This window comes from Manis pentadactyla, chromosome 3 (assembly GCF_030020395.1).
Source record: "Manis pentadactyla isolate mManPen7 chromosome 3, mManPen7.hap1, whole genome shotgun sequence".
Lineage (NCBI taxonomy): Eukaryota > Metazoa > Chordata > Mammalia > Pholidota > Manidae > Manis > Manis pentadactyla.
This window is the reverse complement of record NC_080021.1, coordinates 86,067,488-86,084,878: the sequence shown is the minus strand read 5'-3', so window position 1 is coordinate 86,084,878 and position 17,391 is coordinate 86,067,488. Positions and strand designations below refer to the sequence as shown.

Genomic DNA, 17,391 nt, shown 5'->3' with positions numbered 1-17,391 from the left:
ATTCAAGGTCTCTGGCAATGATTACTAAGGGGCTGGTTTACAGACAGGTAGTGCAGGTTCAGAAATCTTCAGAGGCTGTTTTCACAACTCCCAAAAATGTGTCAAGCAAAAAGAGTGAATTGGGAATCAAAAATCCTGGGTCTTAAACCAGTCTGTTTTAATTAACTGTGCTAATTTAGGCAGTTCACTTCATCTCTTTATCCTCATTCTCTCATCTATGCAAAGTGTGAGTGTGTGTAGTTTCTTGTGTGTGTTGGCATCTAGGAATGATGAACTAGTGCAGGTTAGAAAGGGTATTAAATAGATACATTTTCAAATTTAAAATGCTGTGATGGAGACAAAGCAGATCTGGTTGCCTAGGGCTGGGTACTGGGTGGAGAGACGAGGTAATAGGTTTCTTTTAGGAGTGATGAAAATGTTTTAAAATTGAATGTAGTGATAGCTACAACTATGAATATACTAAGAAACATTGCACGGTATACTTGAAAGCAGTGAATTGTGCAGAATGTGAATTGTGTCTCAATAAAGCTATAATAAAAAGTTTTATATTTAGATTGTATGTATTATACAAAACTTTCCTTATTTGTCAGATACACTATATAAACTATACTCCTTACTTCCCAGATCTTTGTGGGTTTTCTGACATAAACCCCATTATCAGGCCTATTTTACCTGAAATTTTAATCCTTTCCTCTGCACCTATATTAATGTCACATCTCAGACTCACCAGACTACATTTTCCCTAGCTCTGCTATGTTATTCATCATATTTTGCTGTGAACAGGCCATACAATTATAATTTGTAAACTAAGTATATTTTTTTCTCTGTTTTGCTCTTTTTTGTGTCTGAAGACAAAGACAGGGGTTTGTTTGCTGCAGGATGGTAATCAGGAGCCTTTCAAAGTCCGGCTGCACCTAGCCAAAGACATTTTGATGATCCAGGAACAGGATGTGATTTGCGTGTCTGGTGAGCCTTTCTATTCTGGTGTAAGTAGCTTTTCCTTCTGTTGAAGATTTTATTGCTTTTGTTTTTCATTCATAAAAATGTTTATTTATAGAAAATTCTTAATATAGTTTTCTTTTACTTTCAGAACCTAGTCTATCATCCTGCATGTAATTTTTGTTTACATTGTTAAATAAGCACGGCCCTTGTGTAATACTCATAACCTGGGCGCACAGCTACCCGATTTTTAGTTTATCTTTACTGTGTAACAGCATTAAAAACACCATCTTAACAATGTTGCCATATGTGATCTAGAAGAAAATTACAGCAAGTATCAAACAGTTGGCTTCCTGGATTCCCCAGACATCTGTAGCCATTTAGCATGAAGATTTAATTTGTAGTGTATTAGCAGACTTACCTTGGAGTGTTTTTTTGTTGGTGGTGAATACTGCTGAACTTGAGTTATCACTTAACTTCTCGCTAACATCCTGTGGGAGTCACACCAGGTCCTAAATCAATAGGCCCTTGCTAACTAACCAAAGGTAATGGACATTTTGCAGACTGTTAACTGTTCTTTTGTCACAGACCATTTAAATCATCCTCAATCATGGGTCTAGCTGTCAAGGCTGATTAAATTCTTCCCGTGGGGTTGCCCTTTCTTCCTTTTAGTTAATGAAAGAATAGTGGTCAATTCCTCCCTCCCTCCCTCTCTCCTTCCTTCCTTCCTTCCTTCTTCCTTCCTTCCTTCCTTCCTTCCTTCCTTCCTTCCTTCCTTCCTTCCTTCCTTCCTTCCTTCCTTCCTTCCTTCCTTCCTTCCTTCCTTCCTTCTTCCTTCCTTCCTTCCTCTCTTCAGTGAAGAGCTTTGATTCATATAACTCTCTAGAATGAATATATCATGCATGTTCTAAATCAGTAAAAAATATTGTAATCTGTAAAACTAAGTATTTCAACAATGAAATAATGTTATTTTTTTAAATGTTGCTGTTAAAATAGCTAATACATATAGATCTAGTCTGTTTTGAAGAGAATGCTTAATTCAGACACAAGTAAGAATATCTTATGATAACATCAACAAATGGAAAAAAAAGCATGTGACAAAATTCCATGTTCATTTATAAGAAACGTTTTCGGCAAAGTCTGAATATGATGGAACTTCCTTTTTCTGATAAACACCTAATGAACACTTCTCACTAGCATTATAGTTAACATTGAACATACTCTCTGAGAGTGTCTAGAATTATCACTTGCTTCATTTCTACTCAATACTGTGTTGGTTGTATGGCAGGTCAGGAAATGGACTTGCATTGCAATTACAGATGAAGAGGTAAAATAACTTTATTTTAGATGTGATGTTGGTGTACATAGAAAAACCTAAGAGTCTACAAAAAAAAATAGAATAACACAAATTTAGCAAGGTTATTGGAAATAAGGACAATGCCCAAAGTTAATTGTATTCTCTAATTTGCAACAAACAAAATAAAAATGCAAATCACAAAACTTCAGAGATAATATAGTCAGGAATAAATGTCACAAAATGTATACAAACCTACCTTGAAAACTACAAAACTATAATAAAGGAAGTGAAAATAAAGAAGCAAATGGAGAAATGTAACATGATCATGAATTAATGATGACATATTGATGTTTTTGTATCTTCCCAAATATCCAGTATCAATCAAAACCCCAAGACGTTTTCATAGACATTGATTCTAAAGTTTACATGGAAATACAAAGGACATAGTATACAATCTCAAATAAGTAGAACAAATTTGGAGTGTTTTCCTGATTTCAGAACTTACTGTAGGATCACAGTAATGACCACAATGTGATATTTTCATAAGTATAGGCACTTGAATCAATGGAACACTATAATTGGCCCAGAAACAGACCCACTCTTATATGGTCAATTGCTTTTTTTTTTGTTATGGTAAACTATATATAACATAAAATTTACCATTTTAGCTATTTTTATTTTTAAGTGTGCATTTCAGTGGCACTGAGACATTCACATTGTTGTGCATCTAACACCGCTATTTTCATCATCCTATTCTCTGTACTCTCTGTGCCCATTAAACAATAACTACCCATGCCCCCTCCCCCAGTTCTTTTTCTACTTCCTGTCTCTGTGTAGTGACTCGTGAGTAGAATCTACAACATTTGTTCTTTTATGTCTGGCTTATTTCACTTAGTATGTCTTCAAGGTTCATCCATGTTATAACATGTGTCAGAATTCATTTCCTTTAGAAAACCAAATGATATGCCTTTGAATGTATATGCCACACTTTGCTTACACTGTTTACCCATTTACTTAACAATGAACATTTGGCTTGTTTCCAGAATAATACTGCTTTGAATATGGGTGTATGAATATCTGACTCACTTTTTTCAATTCTTTTTTGTGTATGTTCACAGTTAATTCCTTATCAGATACATGATCTGCAATATTTTCTTCTAACCTTGGGTTGCTTTGTTACTCTTGATTGCTTCGTTTGATGCACAAAAGTTTTTAATTTTGATGAAGTCCAATTTGTCTATTAATTTTGTTGTTGGCTCAACTTCTATGTTATATCTAAGAAGTCTTTTCCAAATCCAAGGTCATGGATATTTTCTCTTTTATTTTCTTCAGAATTTCTAGTTTTACCTTTTGCATGTATGTCTTTGATGCATTTTGAGTTACTTGTTGAGTATGGTGTTAGGTAAAGATCCAACTTAATTCTTCTGCATTGGATATTAAGTTTCCTGATATCATTTGTGTATTGGCACCCTTGTCAAAAATAATTTGACCGTATATGTGAAGAATTATTTCTGGGTTCTCTATTCTATTCCACTGGTCTGTCTTTATGTCAGTACTACACTACTTTGATTACTGTAGCTTTGTGGTAAATTTTGAAATCAGCAAGTGTGTTGTGTGGTGTCTAGCTTTGTTCTTTTTCAAGAATGTTTAGGCTGATTGGAGTTCCTTAAGATTCCTATAAATTTCAGCATGGAAACATCCAGTGGAAAACACATGAAAATACGGGAAACAAGGGGACAAATGTTAGTCCCAGGTTAACTAATTAGAAAGACTTAGTTAAGAAGATCATCAAAACTATAGCTTCTCTAAGTCTAATAGGTGGCATCACTCCTCTGAGCATTGTATAGAAATGATACATGGTTACATTTGCTTATCATTTATATTGTTCTTATTTATAACCTTACAGATATAAAAATATATATCACATTTACACAAATTAACTTTATTACATATAATTTGAATTTTAAAAAGGATGTTGTCACCCCTGTGCCCATCATCAGCTTAATAAGGAGATTGCTACCCAAAATCTGAGACCCTTGCCTCACTGACAGCTTCTGTCCCTGCCATAGAGAAAAACCAATCTGTATGTTGTGTTTATAATCCCCTTAATTGTTTGCTTACTACTTATAAATAACATAAACCTATTCCTTGCTCTATCTGCATATATGTATATGTATATAGATGATTGATAAATGGACAGATTATAGGTAGATATTTAAAAATCTTTTGTTTTGTTCCTTCTTCTTGTAAGAAGGTTGACATTTTGCTTTATTTTGTTATATTTTGTTCCCCAGCTCTCAGATGGAGCTTGGAGTCTTGGAAAGTCTGCCAGCTACCTAATTCTGCTTTCTTTGTAGGGAATCTGTCCCTTCTTTCTGAGGGCTTTCTGAGTTAGGAATCCCTGCTTGTGGTGACCTGCAGTTTCACTGTGATGCATCTATGAAGATTTATTTTATTTTGCTTGGGAGTCATAGGAACTCTTAAATATGAGGATTTATGCATTTCTTCAATTCAGAATTAATGATAAGTTTTAAAAATTGTGCTTATCTCCCATTCTGTCTGTTCCTCCCTTCAGTAGTTTTTTTTAGATAGATGTGAGATCAACCTCCTTGATTCTTCATACTCTTTCACATGATACACCAATTGTCTCCATGGAGTACTGAGGAGAACTCTTCAAGTCTTCCTTCCAGTTCACTAACTCTCTCTTTGGTTAGATTTAGTCTGTTGTTTAAACTATTTATTGAAATTCTGATTATGGTAATTATGTTTTTTGTTTCTAGAAGTTCTATTCCACACCATTTTATATTTTCTACATATTTTATCTCACTGTCATGCACTTGATATTTCTTCCCATTCTATTAGTCATGTTAAAACTCCTATTTACAGGTGTTTCTGGAACTCTAGTTTCTGCAATCATTGTGGATCTTATTCTTTTATTTGGTTCAGATTTGTGTGCATGGTGTTCTGTTGACTACCTCTTATGCCTTCTTTCCTCCTGTGATTTTTCATGGTGTGGTCATGTTCTTTGATGCTCTGTGGGGTTTCCTTGGGGTTCTGTAGTGTGATACAGAGACAGAATTTTCTTTTGCATTTGCTTTTGCCAGGTGCCTGAGGATACTAGCAATCCAGACATCCTTTACACTAAATTCTCTACTGGGGATTTGAAGCCATGCAGAGTGAATCTTATCTGAAAACGACCTGTGGGGCAGTGCATGTTTATAAGTTCTCAGGAGATTTAGTTTTTAATTCTTTAATCCACAATCAAATTCAAAAGTAAGTTTTCTACTATAACCCTTTGGGTGGTAGAAATCTTTTTCATACTTAGGCACTAGTACAAGGCTATGTCTCACCTTGTCTGGGTCCTTCTAGTCAAGAGCCCAGGGTGGGGATCATCAGGGCCACTGCTTCTGGAGAGTCTTTTATGTCACAATTGACACTTTGTTATCAGTTCTAATGACAGAGAAAATTCTTCTGTTTTTATTGCCTGGCTCGGCATTGAGATTTTTGTTTGTTTTTTTTATTGTATCCATCATTTTATTGTGTGTTGTCCTGGAGAAAGATTTCAAAGGAGCATTAGGCCCAAGGTTATTTTTGTGTGTGTGTGTGTTTTTTATGGTAGAAAAATCTATTGGCTTTGAAATCAGGCAGACCTGGCTTATATCGCAGCATCACCATTAGCTAGCCTTATGACCCTGTGTGAGTTAATTACTTTCTTTGAATCTTGGCTTCCATGAGGGAAAAACTGAGATTGTCTAATTTACATAATTTTCTGTGACAGCACTAAGTGAGGCAGCATTACCTGGAAACTTCTAGAGGTGAAAAAACAGAGGCAGCCTTGCTTCTTTTACTTCCTGCTTTTTATCTATTTACTTGCATTTGTATCAATTCTACAGCCTTATTTGATGTCATAATTGTTCCCTAAAATAATGAAAGAACTACTGATTTGGATATTTGTGCTTTTCTCTAATTCACATTGCCTAACATTTTGAATGATTATCCTGGATGAGCAATTTGAATAGAGTAAGTAGGCTTTCTGTATAAAATTAGAAAACAAAACTTCTCACTTCACAAGAAATGCTCTGTGAGTAAATGGACACTTTATAAATGCAAAGAAGTTTCATTATTATAGCTTGAAACCAAAGTGCTCTTAATGTTGCATTAGTGAAAAGGAGCCTCCGGATATTCTAAAGATTACAGATTGATGACAGTTATATTGCTTCTGTAGAAATTCATTTTAATTAAATATGTAATACTTCAGTGAGATTCATTATAGACTGAAAAGCTAAAATTCGCATTGTTCTGGAAGTAAAGAATCATACTGACTAGGTGAAATGAAATAAATAATAATGTGAAGACAAAATCCATGTGATTTATATAAATGATATCCTACATGACTTACCATAATAAAGAGTGACATTTTTGGTCAAAATAGACATTTTTGTTACTGGTATATTTATTATTTTTCTCCCTTGGAATTGACTTCATCTATTGTTTTGTACCACAGATAGAGAAATTTAATGTTCAAAAAAGTATTTTTCTCCACATCCTACTGGAGAGGTACAGGAGAGGCCTTGTGGCAAGTCAGGACTTAAACTTCATCCAGTGGATAATGAGATGTCCAGAGAGCAAAAATAAAGCTCCTCTGCACCACCCAGCAAGGCTTTGTCAGTGGAGGTGTGCTGAGCAGCTGGAAATTCCCACCTATGACCAGCAGTAACAAGGAAATTCTCACCTCAAATGAGGAAAGACAATCAACAGATGCCAACCCTGAAATGACACAGATTTTACAATTGTCTAACAAGGATTTTAAAGTAGCTGTCATAAAACTGCTTCATCTTTGTTACAAATAGGATTGAAACAAATGAGAAAATAGAAAGTCTCAGCAGAAAGCAAATGGAAATTGTGAACTGAAAATACTACTTGGTGAACAGGCTCTACAGCAGAATGGAGAGGACAGAGCAAAGGAACAATTAACTTAAAGACATAACAATACGAATTACCCTCTGTGAGAAAAAGAGAAATTGGACTAAAAAAATGAGGGACCCATGGGACTATAACAAAGATTTGACATTTATTTCATCAGAGTACCAGGGAAAGAAAAAGAGGTCAGAGCTCAAAGATTGCTTGAGGAAATAATGGCTGAAAACTCAAAATTTTGTAAAAGACACAAACCTGCACATTCAATAAATGAGAGAAATTTCAAAAGGATAAAGCCAAGAAACCCACACCAAGACACCTTCTAGTTATATCCTGAAAACTAAAGACAAAGAAAAAATCTTAAAAACAGCAACAAAAAAATAATTCTCTAGCAATAGTGCAAAACCATTTAAGTGGCAGTAGATTTTCCCCCAGAAGCAATGGAAACCAGAAGGGAGTGGTACATTTATTTTTTAATTTCTGCACAGTAAAAAACTGTCAACCCAGATTTATGTATATGCCAAAAATAATCTTCAGGCATGGAGAAATTGACACTTTATCCTAAGAATGAAAACTAAGAAAATTTGTTACCAACAGACATGTTCTAAAAGAATGACTAAAAAGAATTGTACAAGCAGAAAGTAAATGATTAAGGAGGAAAACTGAAATAGAACAAAGGAAGAAAGAGCAATGGAAAGAGTAAATACATGGGTAAAGACAATGCATTTTCCTTCTCCTCTTGAGCTTTCTAAATTATGGATAATGGTTCAAGCAAAGATTACATAGTTGTCTAATATGGTTCCCAGGGGAAAGAGAAGACATATTTGAGACAATTATATTACGGGAAGAATGAAGGGACACAAAGGGAAGATAGGGTGCGTGGTCTCAATTCTGATTGCATGCCCACATGGGCGAGTTACAATGGGAAAGTGCCCCAGAGGTCATAGAGAAGACTGGGGATGCCACGAGACATGAAGGCTTATTGGGAATTACATCAGGGAAATTCAGGAGCATCCAGCTGGACAAAGTTGCCCGCACTCCCACCATCAAAGAGGGAACTACCGATATGGGGTGAGAGGAAAAAGACTACGTGTTTTGCTAGAAGTGATCATTCTTGTTTGACCAGCACCCCAAGGAATAAAAGCTCCAGAGTGGCCTGGATGCCTTCATTCCAAGATGTTCCTAAGGCAGGTCCAGTTTGGCCAGACCCAGGCCATTAACATACCATAAACTGGATAGGTCACCCAAAGAAGTGGTCATGTGACACATGGTTATTATTGGACAAGAGGGTGCAAACTGGCTGTGCCTGTCCCCACATGGGGTTTGTTCATTTCCTTTGAGTAGGTAAAACACTGGCATGGGTAGACAGTGATGTTGTGTATACATAATGCAATGCCTAGGGTACAACGACTAAAAATCCTATATAAATGCTCAAAAGCACTATAGATTAGTCAAAATGAAATTCAAAAAAATATTCAAGTAAACAGTAAGAAGGCAACACAAAGAAGGAAAGAAATGAAGAATGGAGAGAAAAAAAGTACAAAAACAAATTAAATTAAATTAAATGCCATGTTAACATACCAATTATTAAATTAAACATACTGTAGTTATATTTTAGTGGTCTAAACTCATAAATTAAAATATACAGATTAGAAGCATAAATTGAAACCAAAAAAACAAACCCCACTATGTTCTCTACAAGACATACATCAAGTTCTCTGCAGTAACATGAATAAGTTGAAGATAAAATGATGGAAAAATACATAAAGATACATCCTTAATGAAGTCATCCATCAGTAAAAGCAGATCTCAGATAAAGTACATATTAATATCAGATAAGGTAGACCTCAGAGTAAAGAAAAATATGAGGTTCAAGGATATATTACTTAATGATAAAAGGATCAATCCACAGAAACATGTAGCAATTTTTAATATGTTTGAACCAAACAGCAGAGTTGTATAATACATGAATCAAAACCTGATAGGAATGAAAGGAGAAATAGAGAAAATCCAAGTTATATTTGGATACTTTAATGTCTTCTCTCAAAAACTGATAAAACAAGTGGACAAAAAAAAGTTATACTGAAAATAGGAGAACATAACACCATCAACCAATGAGATCTAATGAACATTTATAGAACATACAGCAGATTATGTATGCTTAAAACACTAAAAAAGCATTTTTCATTTGTCAAAATAAAACATTTTATGAGCCATAAAACAAAAGTTGATAAATTTAAAAGAATTTAAACATAGTGTGTTCTTTGACTGTAATTAAATTAAGATAGAAATAAAAACAGGTAGGAGGATAATCTCCAAACACTTGGAAACTAACCAACAGAATTCTAAATAATACAGGAGTCAAATAAGATATCTTAAGAGAAATTAAAAAAATACATTGAACTGAGTGAAAAATAAAAAATATCAATATGTGTGGGATAGTAGTATTGAGAGGGAAATAGCATTAGATGCATTTGTTAGAAAAGAAATGTCTCCAATCAATAATCTAAGCTGTCATCCTAAGGACCTAAAGAAATAACAAAATAAGTATAAAGCAAATAGAATGAAGGAAATGATAAAAGAGTAGAAATCAATGAAATGAAAACAGAAAATCAGTAGAGGAAATCAATGTAATAAAATCCTGGTTCTTTGAAAAAAATCAATAAAATTGAAAAGCCCTCAGCAAGACTGACAAAAAAAAACCAGATTGAAGATACAAATTACTAATATTCAGAATAAAATAGGTGATGTAACTACTGATCCTACAGACATCAAAAAAAGAAATAAGAGAATATTATGAACAACTCTAATCATATAAGTTTAACAAATTAGATGAAACTGACCAATTCCCCAAATAACAGAGGCTACTGCAGCTCATACCTATGTGAAACTGATTATTGATTCCCTCTATGACTATTAAGGAAATGAAATTTGCAATAAAAACTCTGGACAGAGAACTATAAAGGCTTAGGTGGTTTTGTTGAGGTCTACCAAAGAATAATTCATAGTAATTCCATAAAATCTCCTCCAGAAAATAGAAGCAGAGAAAATACATAAAATTTCATTTTCCAAACTTTTATTATTCTAATACCAAAACTAGACAAATAGTACAAAAATGAAAACTATGGATAAATATGCTTCATGAGTATAGATGTTAGAATTTTTAACAAAATATTAGCAAATATAATTCAACAATATATGAAAGGAATTGTACACTATGACCAAATTGGGTTTATTCTAGATATACAAAGCTGATTCAATGTCCAAAAACCAATCAATGATTTCAATTCATGATAAAAATAAAAAGTCTCAGAGAACCAGGAATGGAGAGGAACTTTTGCAACTTTTAAGAGCACATCTACAAAACCTTACTGCTAGCAGCATGCTAAATACTGAAAGGTTGAATTCTTCCCCCTAAGTGTGTGAATAGAATGAAGATATTTGCTCATATCTCTACTTTTCCACATAATACTGGAGGTTTTAGATAGTGCAATAAGGGGAAATAAAAGGAAGTAAAAGATACAGTTAAAAACAAAGAAATATCTGTCCCTTTTTTTTTCCAGATGACAGGATTATCTGAGTCTTCTGGAATTCCTGAGTATACCAGGCAACTTTCTCCTTTGGGCTTTTGCCTTACTGGTCCCTCATTCCTGGATTATCCTTCATCCAGGCATTTGTATCACTTATCATTTTCTTACCAAATCAGGTTGTGCCAAATGATATCATCCCAGAGATCATCTTTTATTACCTTTTTATTTATACCAACTTCTTGCTCTCTGGCATTGTTTTTCTCCAGAGTATTTATTGCCTTTATTTCAATTAGAATAAGAACACCTAACAGGCAAGGATTTTTGATGTTTTGTTCTTTGTTGTAGTTACAACAGAAAAAACAGTGGTATATAGTAGCCACTTCTTAACTATTGGAAATTGTCAGCATTTCAGAAGTAAAATAATGAGAATCTTTATCTCCTGGTTTTGAATTCTGCATTTAAGCTATACTGACTGAATGGTTATCCTTTCATGCTTTCAAAAGTTCATAACTTTCCTAATTTTTTTGCTCTTAACATTCCCATACAACCTAAATTTTTAACTCAAGTTCACGTCTTTATCTCTTCCCCTTGTGTTCTTGCAAAAGCACATTCAAACTCTCCATCAAGAGCCACAGCAGAAAAATTCTGTCTCACAGGGGGAAGAGTGATTGTATATTTTCCAGTGGGCTGAGGGGAATGTCAGCCTCCTTTCTGTCTACCACGAGTGTAATTGGGAGGACCCTCTGGAACTTACTAAAGAATAAAAACAAAGGGAATGGAGCAAGTTACCCCAGAAGTGCTTTAAATGGAGTTCATAAAATGACCCATAAGAAAGGAATATTTTAAAATCTATTCTCCTTATTCTGCTTAGGTTACCTAAATCTTCTCAGAGGAATGCTATTACTTTGTTAGGACCAATGAGTTCTAAAGTCTAACAACATTATTTATTTAAAATAGAATAAAAAAAGAATGAAATACTTAGGAATTAAATTTGCAAAAGTGAAAAATATACATTCTGAAAAGTAAAAATATGACTGAAAGAAATTAAAGAAGACCTAAATAAATGAAAAGACATTCCATTTTTATATATTCAAAGACTTAATAATATTATTAACATAGTAATGATCTCCAAATTGATTTACAAATCAGGCTCTATCAAAATCCTAGCTTACTACTTTGCAGGAATTGACAAATGATTCTAAGATTAATCTGAAAATTCAAGGGACTCAAAGTAGCCAAAACAATTTTGAAAAAGATGAAAAATGTTGAAATAATCGCACTTGCTTATTTTAAAGCAATAATTTAAAGAGACTGTAATCTAGACAGTGGAGGATATGTCTAGTTATAAAGATATTCATGAAGATCATTGAGTAGAATTGAGAGTGCAGAAATAAATCATCATATTTACAGTCAATTAATTTTCAGTGGTGACAGGACCATTTGTCTTTTCAACAAATGGTGCCAGGACCACTGCATATCCATATGAAAATTATGAAGTTGGACCCTACCTCACACCATATACTATATAACTCAAAAAATTAACTCAAATTGGATCAAAACACTAAAGCACTAAATATATAAAACTTCTCAAAGAAAAATATGTGTAAGACATTGGGACATTGGATTAGTCAATGATTTCTTAAATATGATACCATAAGCCCAAGTAACAAAAAAAAGATAATTGGTGTATCATCAAAAATTAAAAATTTAATACTTTGTTCTTCAAATAACCCTATCAAGAATATAAAGACACACGAAATAGTAGAATATTTTTTCAAATCATAGATCTTGGAGAGGACTTTTATGTAGAATATATAAACAACTCTTACAGCTCATCAATAAAACGGGCAATAAAATATGGGCAAAGGATTTGAGTAAACGTTTCTCCAAAGAAAGTATGTAAGTGACCAATAAGCAAATGAAGATATGCTCAACATTATTAGCCATCAAGGAAATGTATATCAAAACCATAATGAGATATGGTATATCTACTAGGATGTTTATAATCAAAAAGACAGATAAGAACAAGTATTAGTGAGATGTGGAGAAGCTGGAATCCTCAGACACTGCAGGCAAAATGTAAAATGGTACAGCTGCATTGGAAGAACAGTTCCTAATTTCACTGATTAATGTATGCTCAAGGGAAATGAACTCATATGAAGACACAAAAGCCTGAACACAAATGTTTATAGCACTGGTGTTCATAATAAGTAAATAGTATAAACAATGAAAAATTCCATTAATAGAAGAATAAATAAAAAATGCATTATAATCATGCAATGTAATGTCATTTGACAATTTGAAATATGAAACATTGATTCATATTACAACATGGGTGAACCCTGAACACCTCATAGTTAGAAGCTGGACACACAAGACTGCATACTGTATGGTCCCATTAATGCAGTCCTAGTAGGCAAATCTAGAGAGAGAGAGAAAGTAGATTAGTGGATGCCTCAGGCTACTATGGGGATAGGAACTGAGGGTATAGTGTTACATTTTGGAAATGCCAATATTTTAAAATTGAAGTAATAGATGCACAACTCTGAATATATACCAAAAGCCACAAAATTGTGTACTGTAAATGGTTGGTTTTATTATATGAATTATATCTCTATAAAACTATTTTTAAAAAGACAAAAGTAACCTGTGTATATCAACATATCTATAAATATTTGTATATGGAACCATCTGTATCTGTATTAAGCTAAACAAGAATTCTTACTGATATCCCCACCTGTCTTCCATTACTCCATGACCTGTTCTAGCCTCCTCCTCCCTTTGCATATCTGCAAATTACTACTCCAACAGTGAAAAATGGGTCCTCCCATCAACTGTCCATTTATTCAAATGTTTATTTCAATGTACATGTATAGCACTATCAGAATCGTTAACCACATCTTCACATGAAATAACTTTATCAACTGGACTACAGAGCCATGTGTATCTTTTGGTCTTTTTGCTTTTTAGCCTTTTGTCTTACAGACTCAATTCCTCCAAAGTTTCTTAGGTCAGCACATTTCCTCCCTACCCCTTTCAGCAAGTTGGTAACATACATTTGCAATGCAGTTAGATTGTTTTATCACAGTCTTCATTTCTTCTTTGAGTCTCTTAATTTCCAAAATGATCTTTTTAAGTGTACACATATTAAGGTGTACTCTTTGTTCTCAAAAAGTTCTATGATTTTGACAGATGCATAGTCATGTATCCCTTATTGTAATATCATAAAGAACAGTTTAATTGCCCTACAAATTCTCTGTGCTCCACCTATCCAACCTTTCCTCCTCTCCCTGAACTCTTGGCAACTATTTAACATTTTATTGTCTCTCTAGTTTTGCCTTTCCAGAATGTCATATAAATGGAATCAGAGTATGTATCCTTTTCTGCCTGGCTTATTTTACTTAGTAATATAAACTTAAGGTTTCTCTGTGTATTTTTTCAAATAGATTGCTCATTCATTTTTACCACTGAATAATATTTCATTGTAAAGATGTACCACATTTTTTAATCCATTCTGTGGATGAAGAATATCTTGGTCACTTCCAGTTTGGCTTTGTAAGAAACAACCAAACTGTCTTTTGAATTTTCAGCAAGGAATGAGAATTCTTATGATGAGTATCCTTGTTGGTATTTGCTATTGTCAAATTTTTGGATTTTAGCAATTCATTAGGTGTGTTAATGTTATCTCATTGTTTTACTATGCAGTTCCCTAGTAGCAAATGATGTTGAGCACCTTTTCACATGCTGCTTTGACATATCTATTTGTTCTTTGATGAGGTGTTTGTTCAAATGTTTTGGCATTTTTAATTGGGTTCTTTATTTTCTTACTGAGTCTTAACTGTTCTTTGTATATTTTGGAAACAAGTCCTTTATCAGATATGCTCTTTGTAAGTACATTCTTTCAATGAGGCTTTTCTTTTTCATTCTCTTAACAGCATGTCTTGCAAAGCAGAAACTTTAAATTTTAATCTTTACTAATATCAACTTTATATTTTATGGACCATGGTTTTGATGTACCTAAAAGCTCACCACCAAGCCCAAAGTCATATATTTTCTATGTTTTCTTCTAGATTTAGGTCTGTGATCTGTTCTGTGTTACATTTTGTGAAAGAGATAACATCCGTGTTTAGGTTGCCTTTTTTCTTCCCTCCTTCCTTCCTTTCTTTCTTCTGCTGCTGATGTTATTGAAAAGACTATCCTTTCTCTTCTCTATTGAATTGCCTTTGTTCTTTGTCAAAGATTAACTCTATTTTGTTAGTTTTATTTTTGAGCTTCTGTTTTATTCCACTGATCTGTATATTGAGTCTTCCAATCATTCTGTCTTGATTACTGTAGCTTTACAGTAAGTCCTGAGTCGGGCATCCTCAGTCCTCCAACTTTGTCCTTCTACTTCAATACTGTGTTGGCTAGTGTGGGTCTTATGAATTTTCATTTAAACTATAGAACCAGTTTGTTGATATACATAAATAGCTTGCTGGAATTTTTACTGAGAATGCATTGATTTTATAGGTCATGTTGGAAAGAATTGACATCTTAAAAATATTAAGTCATCTAATAATGGACATAGAATTTCCTTCCATTTATTTTGATCACCTTTGATTTCTTTCTCCAGAGTTTTATAGTTTTCCACATATATATTGTTACTTATTTTTGTTAGATTTATACCAAAGTATTCTTCCCTTTTCAGTGGGCTATTTTAAATGGAATTGTGATTTTAATTTCAAATTTAATTTCTTAGGAATATACAGGAAAGCAATTAACTTTTGTATATGTCCTTCCCTTCTGTATTCCAATTATTACTTATTAGTTCCATGAGATTTTTGTTGATTCTTTAGGATTTTCTACATAAACAAAGAACAAAGACAGTTTTATTTCTTCCTCTCTAATTTTTATGCCTTTATTTCATATTTTTGTCTTATTGCATTCACTCAAACTTCAAGCACAGTATTGAACAGGAGTGGTGAGAAGGGCCATGCAGGCCTTATTCTCCATCTTAGAGGAAAAACATGCAGTTTCTCATAATTCCCTCTCTTCTTAATGCATTATATCCTGATATTTTAGTTTCTTTGTTTCTTTTATCCTATGTCTCCATCCCATCTTAGACCTGTTATGATAGGAAAGACAGTGGGAATCATATGAACTTTCATTTAAATTATTATTTGGATCTTGGTCAAATTAATTAAACTTCTTTGCATTTTACTTTTCTCATTCTAAATTAGGAAAATTTAACAGTGGGTTGTGGTGATGATTATTTGGAGAAATCTTTGTAAAAACCTTTTTATTCCTTTAACACAGGAATACCTAACTTTGATTGAGACTTTCTGCTAAATTCTTGGGATGCAACTCTGAATAAGACATTTGTTCTTAGATATGTCTTATAAGATAGGTTCAGCCCTCTGAAAACTGTATTGGAAAAAAAAGTCAAGATCACAACACATTTGAATAAATAATTATAAGTACTATGAGATCTGTTAGTTCATACAGATATTTACTAAGTAGAAGCTATCATCTATATTATTGTTCCTTTTTCAAGTTATTCACTCTTCCTGAGTTGTCAAAAGAGCTCTTGACATTCCCTCTTTCCTGGGTATCTTCTTTGTTTCCATTTCACAAACTCAGTATAAGAAATTTTCCACCGACTCTCTAGTTTCTGCATCATTCTCACCTGTTTCTCCTCTTTTCACATACATATCTCAAAAGTTTCTGTATCTGGAATATGTATAGCAACATTATTTTGTTTGGTAACATGTATATTTTGGTTCTATATAGTTCATATGGTATACTTATGGACTAATTCAAATATAATATTATAGAGGGCAGGGTGATGATAATTATATTTTTATATAAAGCAAGTTAAGCATGTAAAAACTGTTTTTTCATAACACTAATCTGACTATTTATTATGCAACACATCTTTGCACAGTCCAATATGATTCTTGGGCTCCATCCTTTACATTTTGTAAAGAATAGGAAGATTAAAGAAAGGCTTTTTATATATGTGACTGTATGGGATTACCCATCTTAATTTTGTGTTTTAAATAAAATTACCTATAATATCTTGGCTTCTGTAGGACAGTGTTGTGTTACTAGGCAAGGCCTTGCTACCTGCAGTGACAAATTAAAAAATTTGGCCTTAAAACACGAAGCAATTTGTCTTTCTTGTCTCTCCTTACTTTCTTAAAAATAAGCTAATGAAGAAATATGTGTAGAGGTGTTGGCTGGGGCTTGCAGGTGCATATGTCTGTGCCATGTGTTTAAAAACATTATAATAAGTACTGTTTCTGAAATTCTCAGCAGTTTCTGCTGACTCTTTAATCTCTCCAAGCTCTTCAGTGCATCAGCAATTTTGTAGTTAATTTGGAACACGTTCTAAATATTCTCCACCAAAATTCTGAAGGCAGTGTCATAATGAATGAGTAGAGGCCTTGCATAGACCCTTGATAACACCTGGTGTGTTTGCTGTTCATTCAAAGAAAAGCAGTATTTCAACACACACCTGGCTGTTTCCTAGAATTTACTCACTAAGTTGCCCTTTTGACTAATGATTACTTTGTCAGTTGTTCTAGAAAATGTATGTGATTCCATTTGCAAATTACAATGCATTTTGCTTCCATGGATTGAAATCTTTATTTTGAGACAGTTGCTCTCTGTTGTCTAAGCTAACTGTACCACTGTTTTTTATACTACTTTAAAGAATAAGTACTTATT

The 17,391-nt window shown here is 33.4% G+C and overlaps 1 protein-coding gene across 1 annotated transcript in view; it reads left to right on the top strand.

Annotated features, from left to right (window-relative positions):
* SNTG1 (syntrophin gamma 1) overlaps window positions 1-17,391 on the top strand; it is a 787,875-nt gene that overhangs the window by 478,299 nt on the left and 292,185 nt on the right. The window contains exon 4 of the mRNA XM_057498090.1: window positions 852-986. Within this exon, the coding sequence (XP_057354073.1) occupies window positions 852-986 (135 nt within the window). The remainder of the gene's footprint in view (window positions 1-851; window positions 987-17,391) is intronic.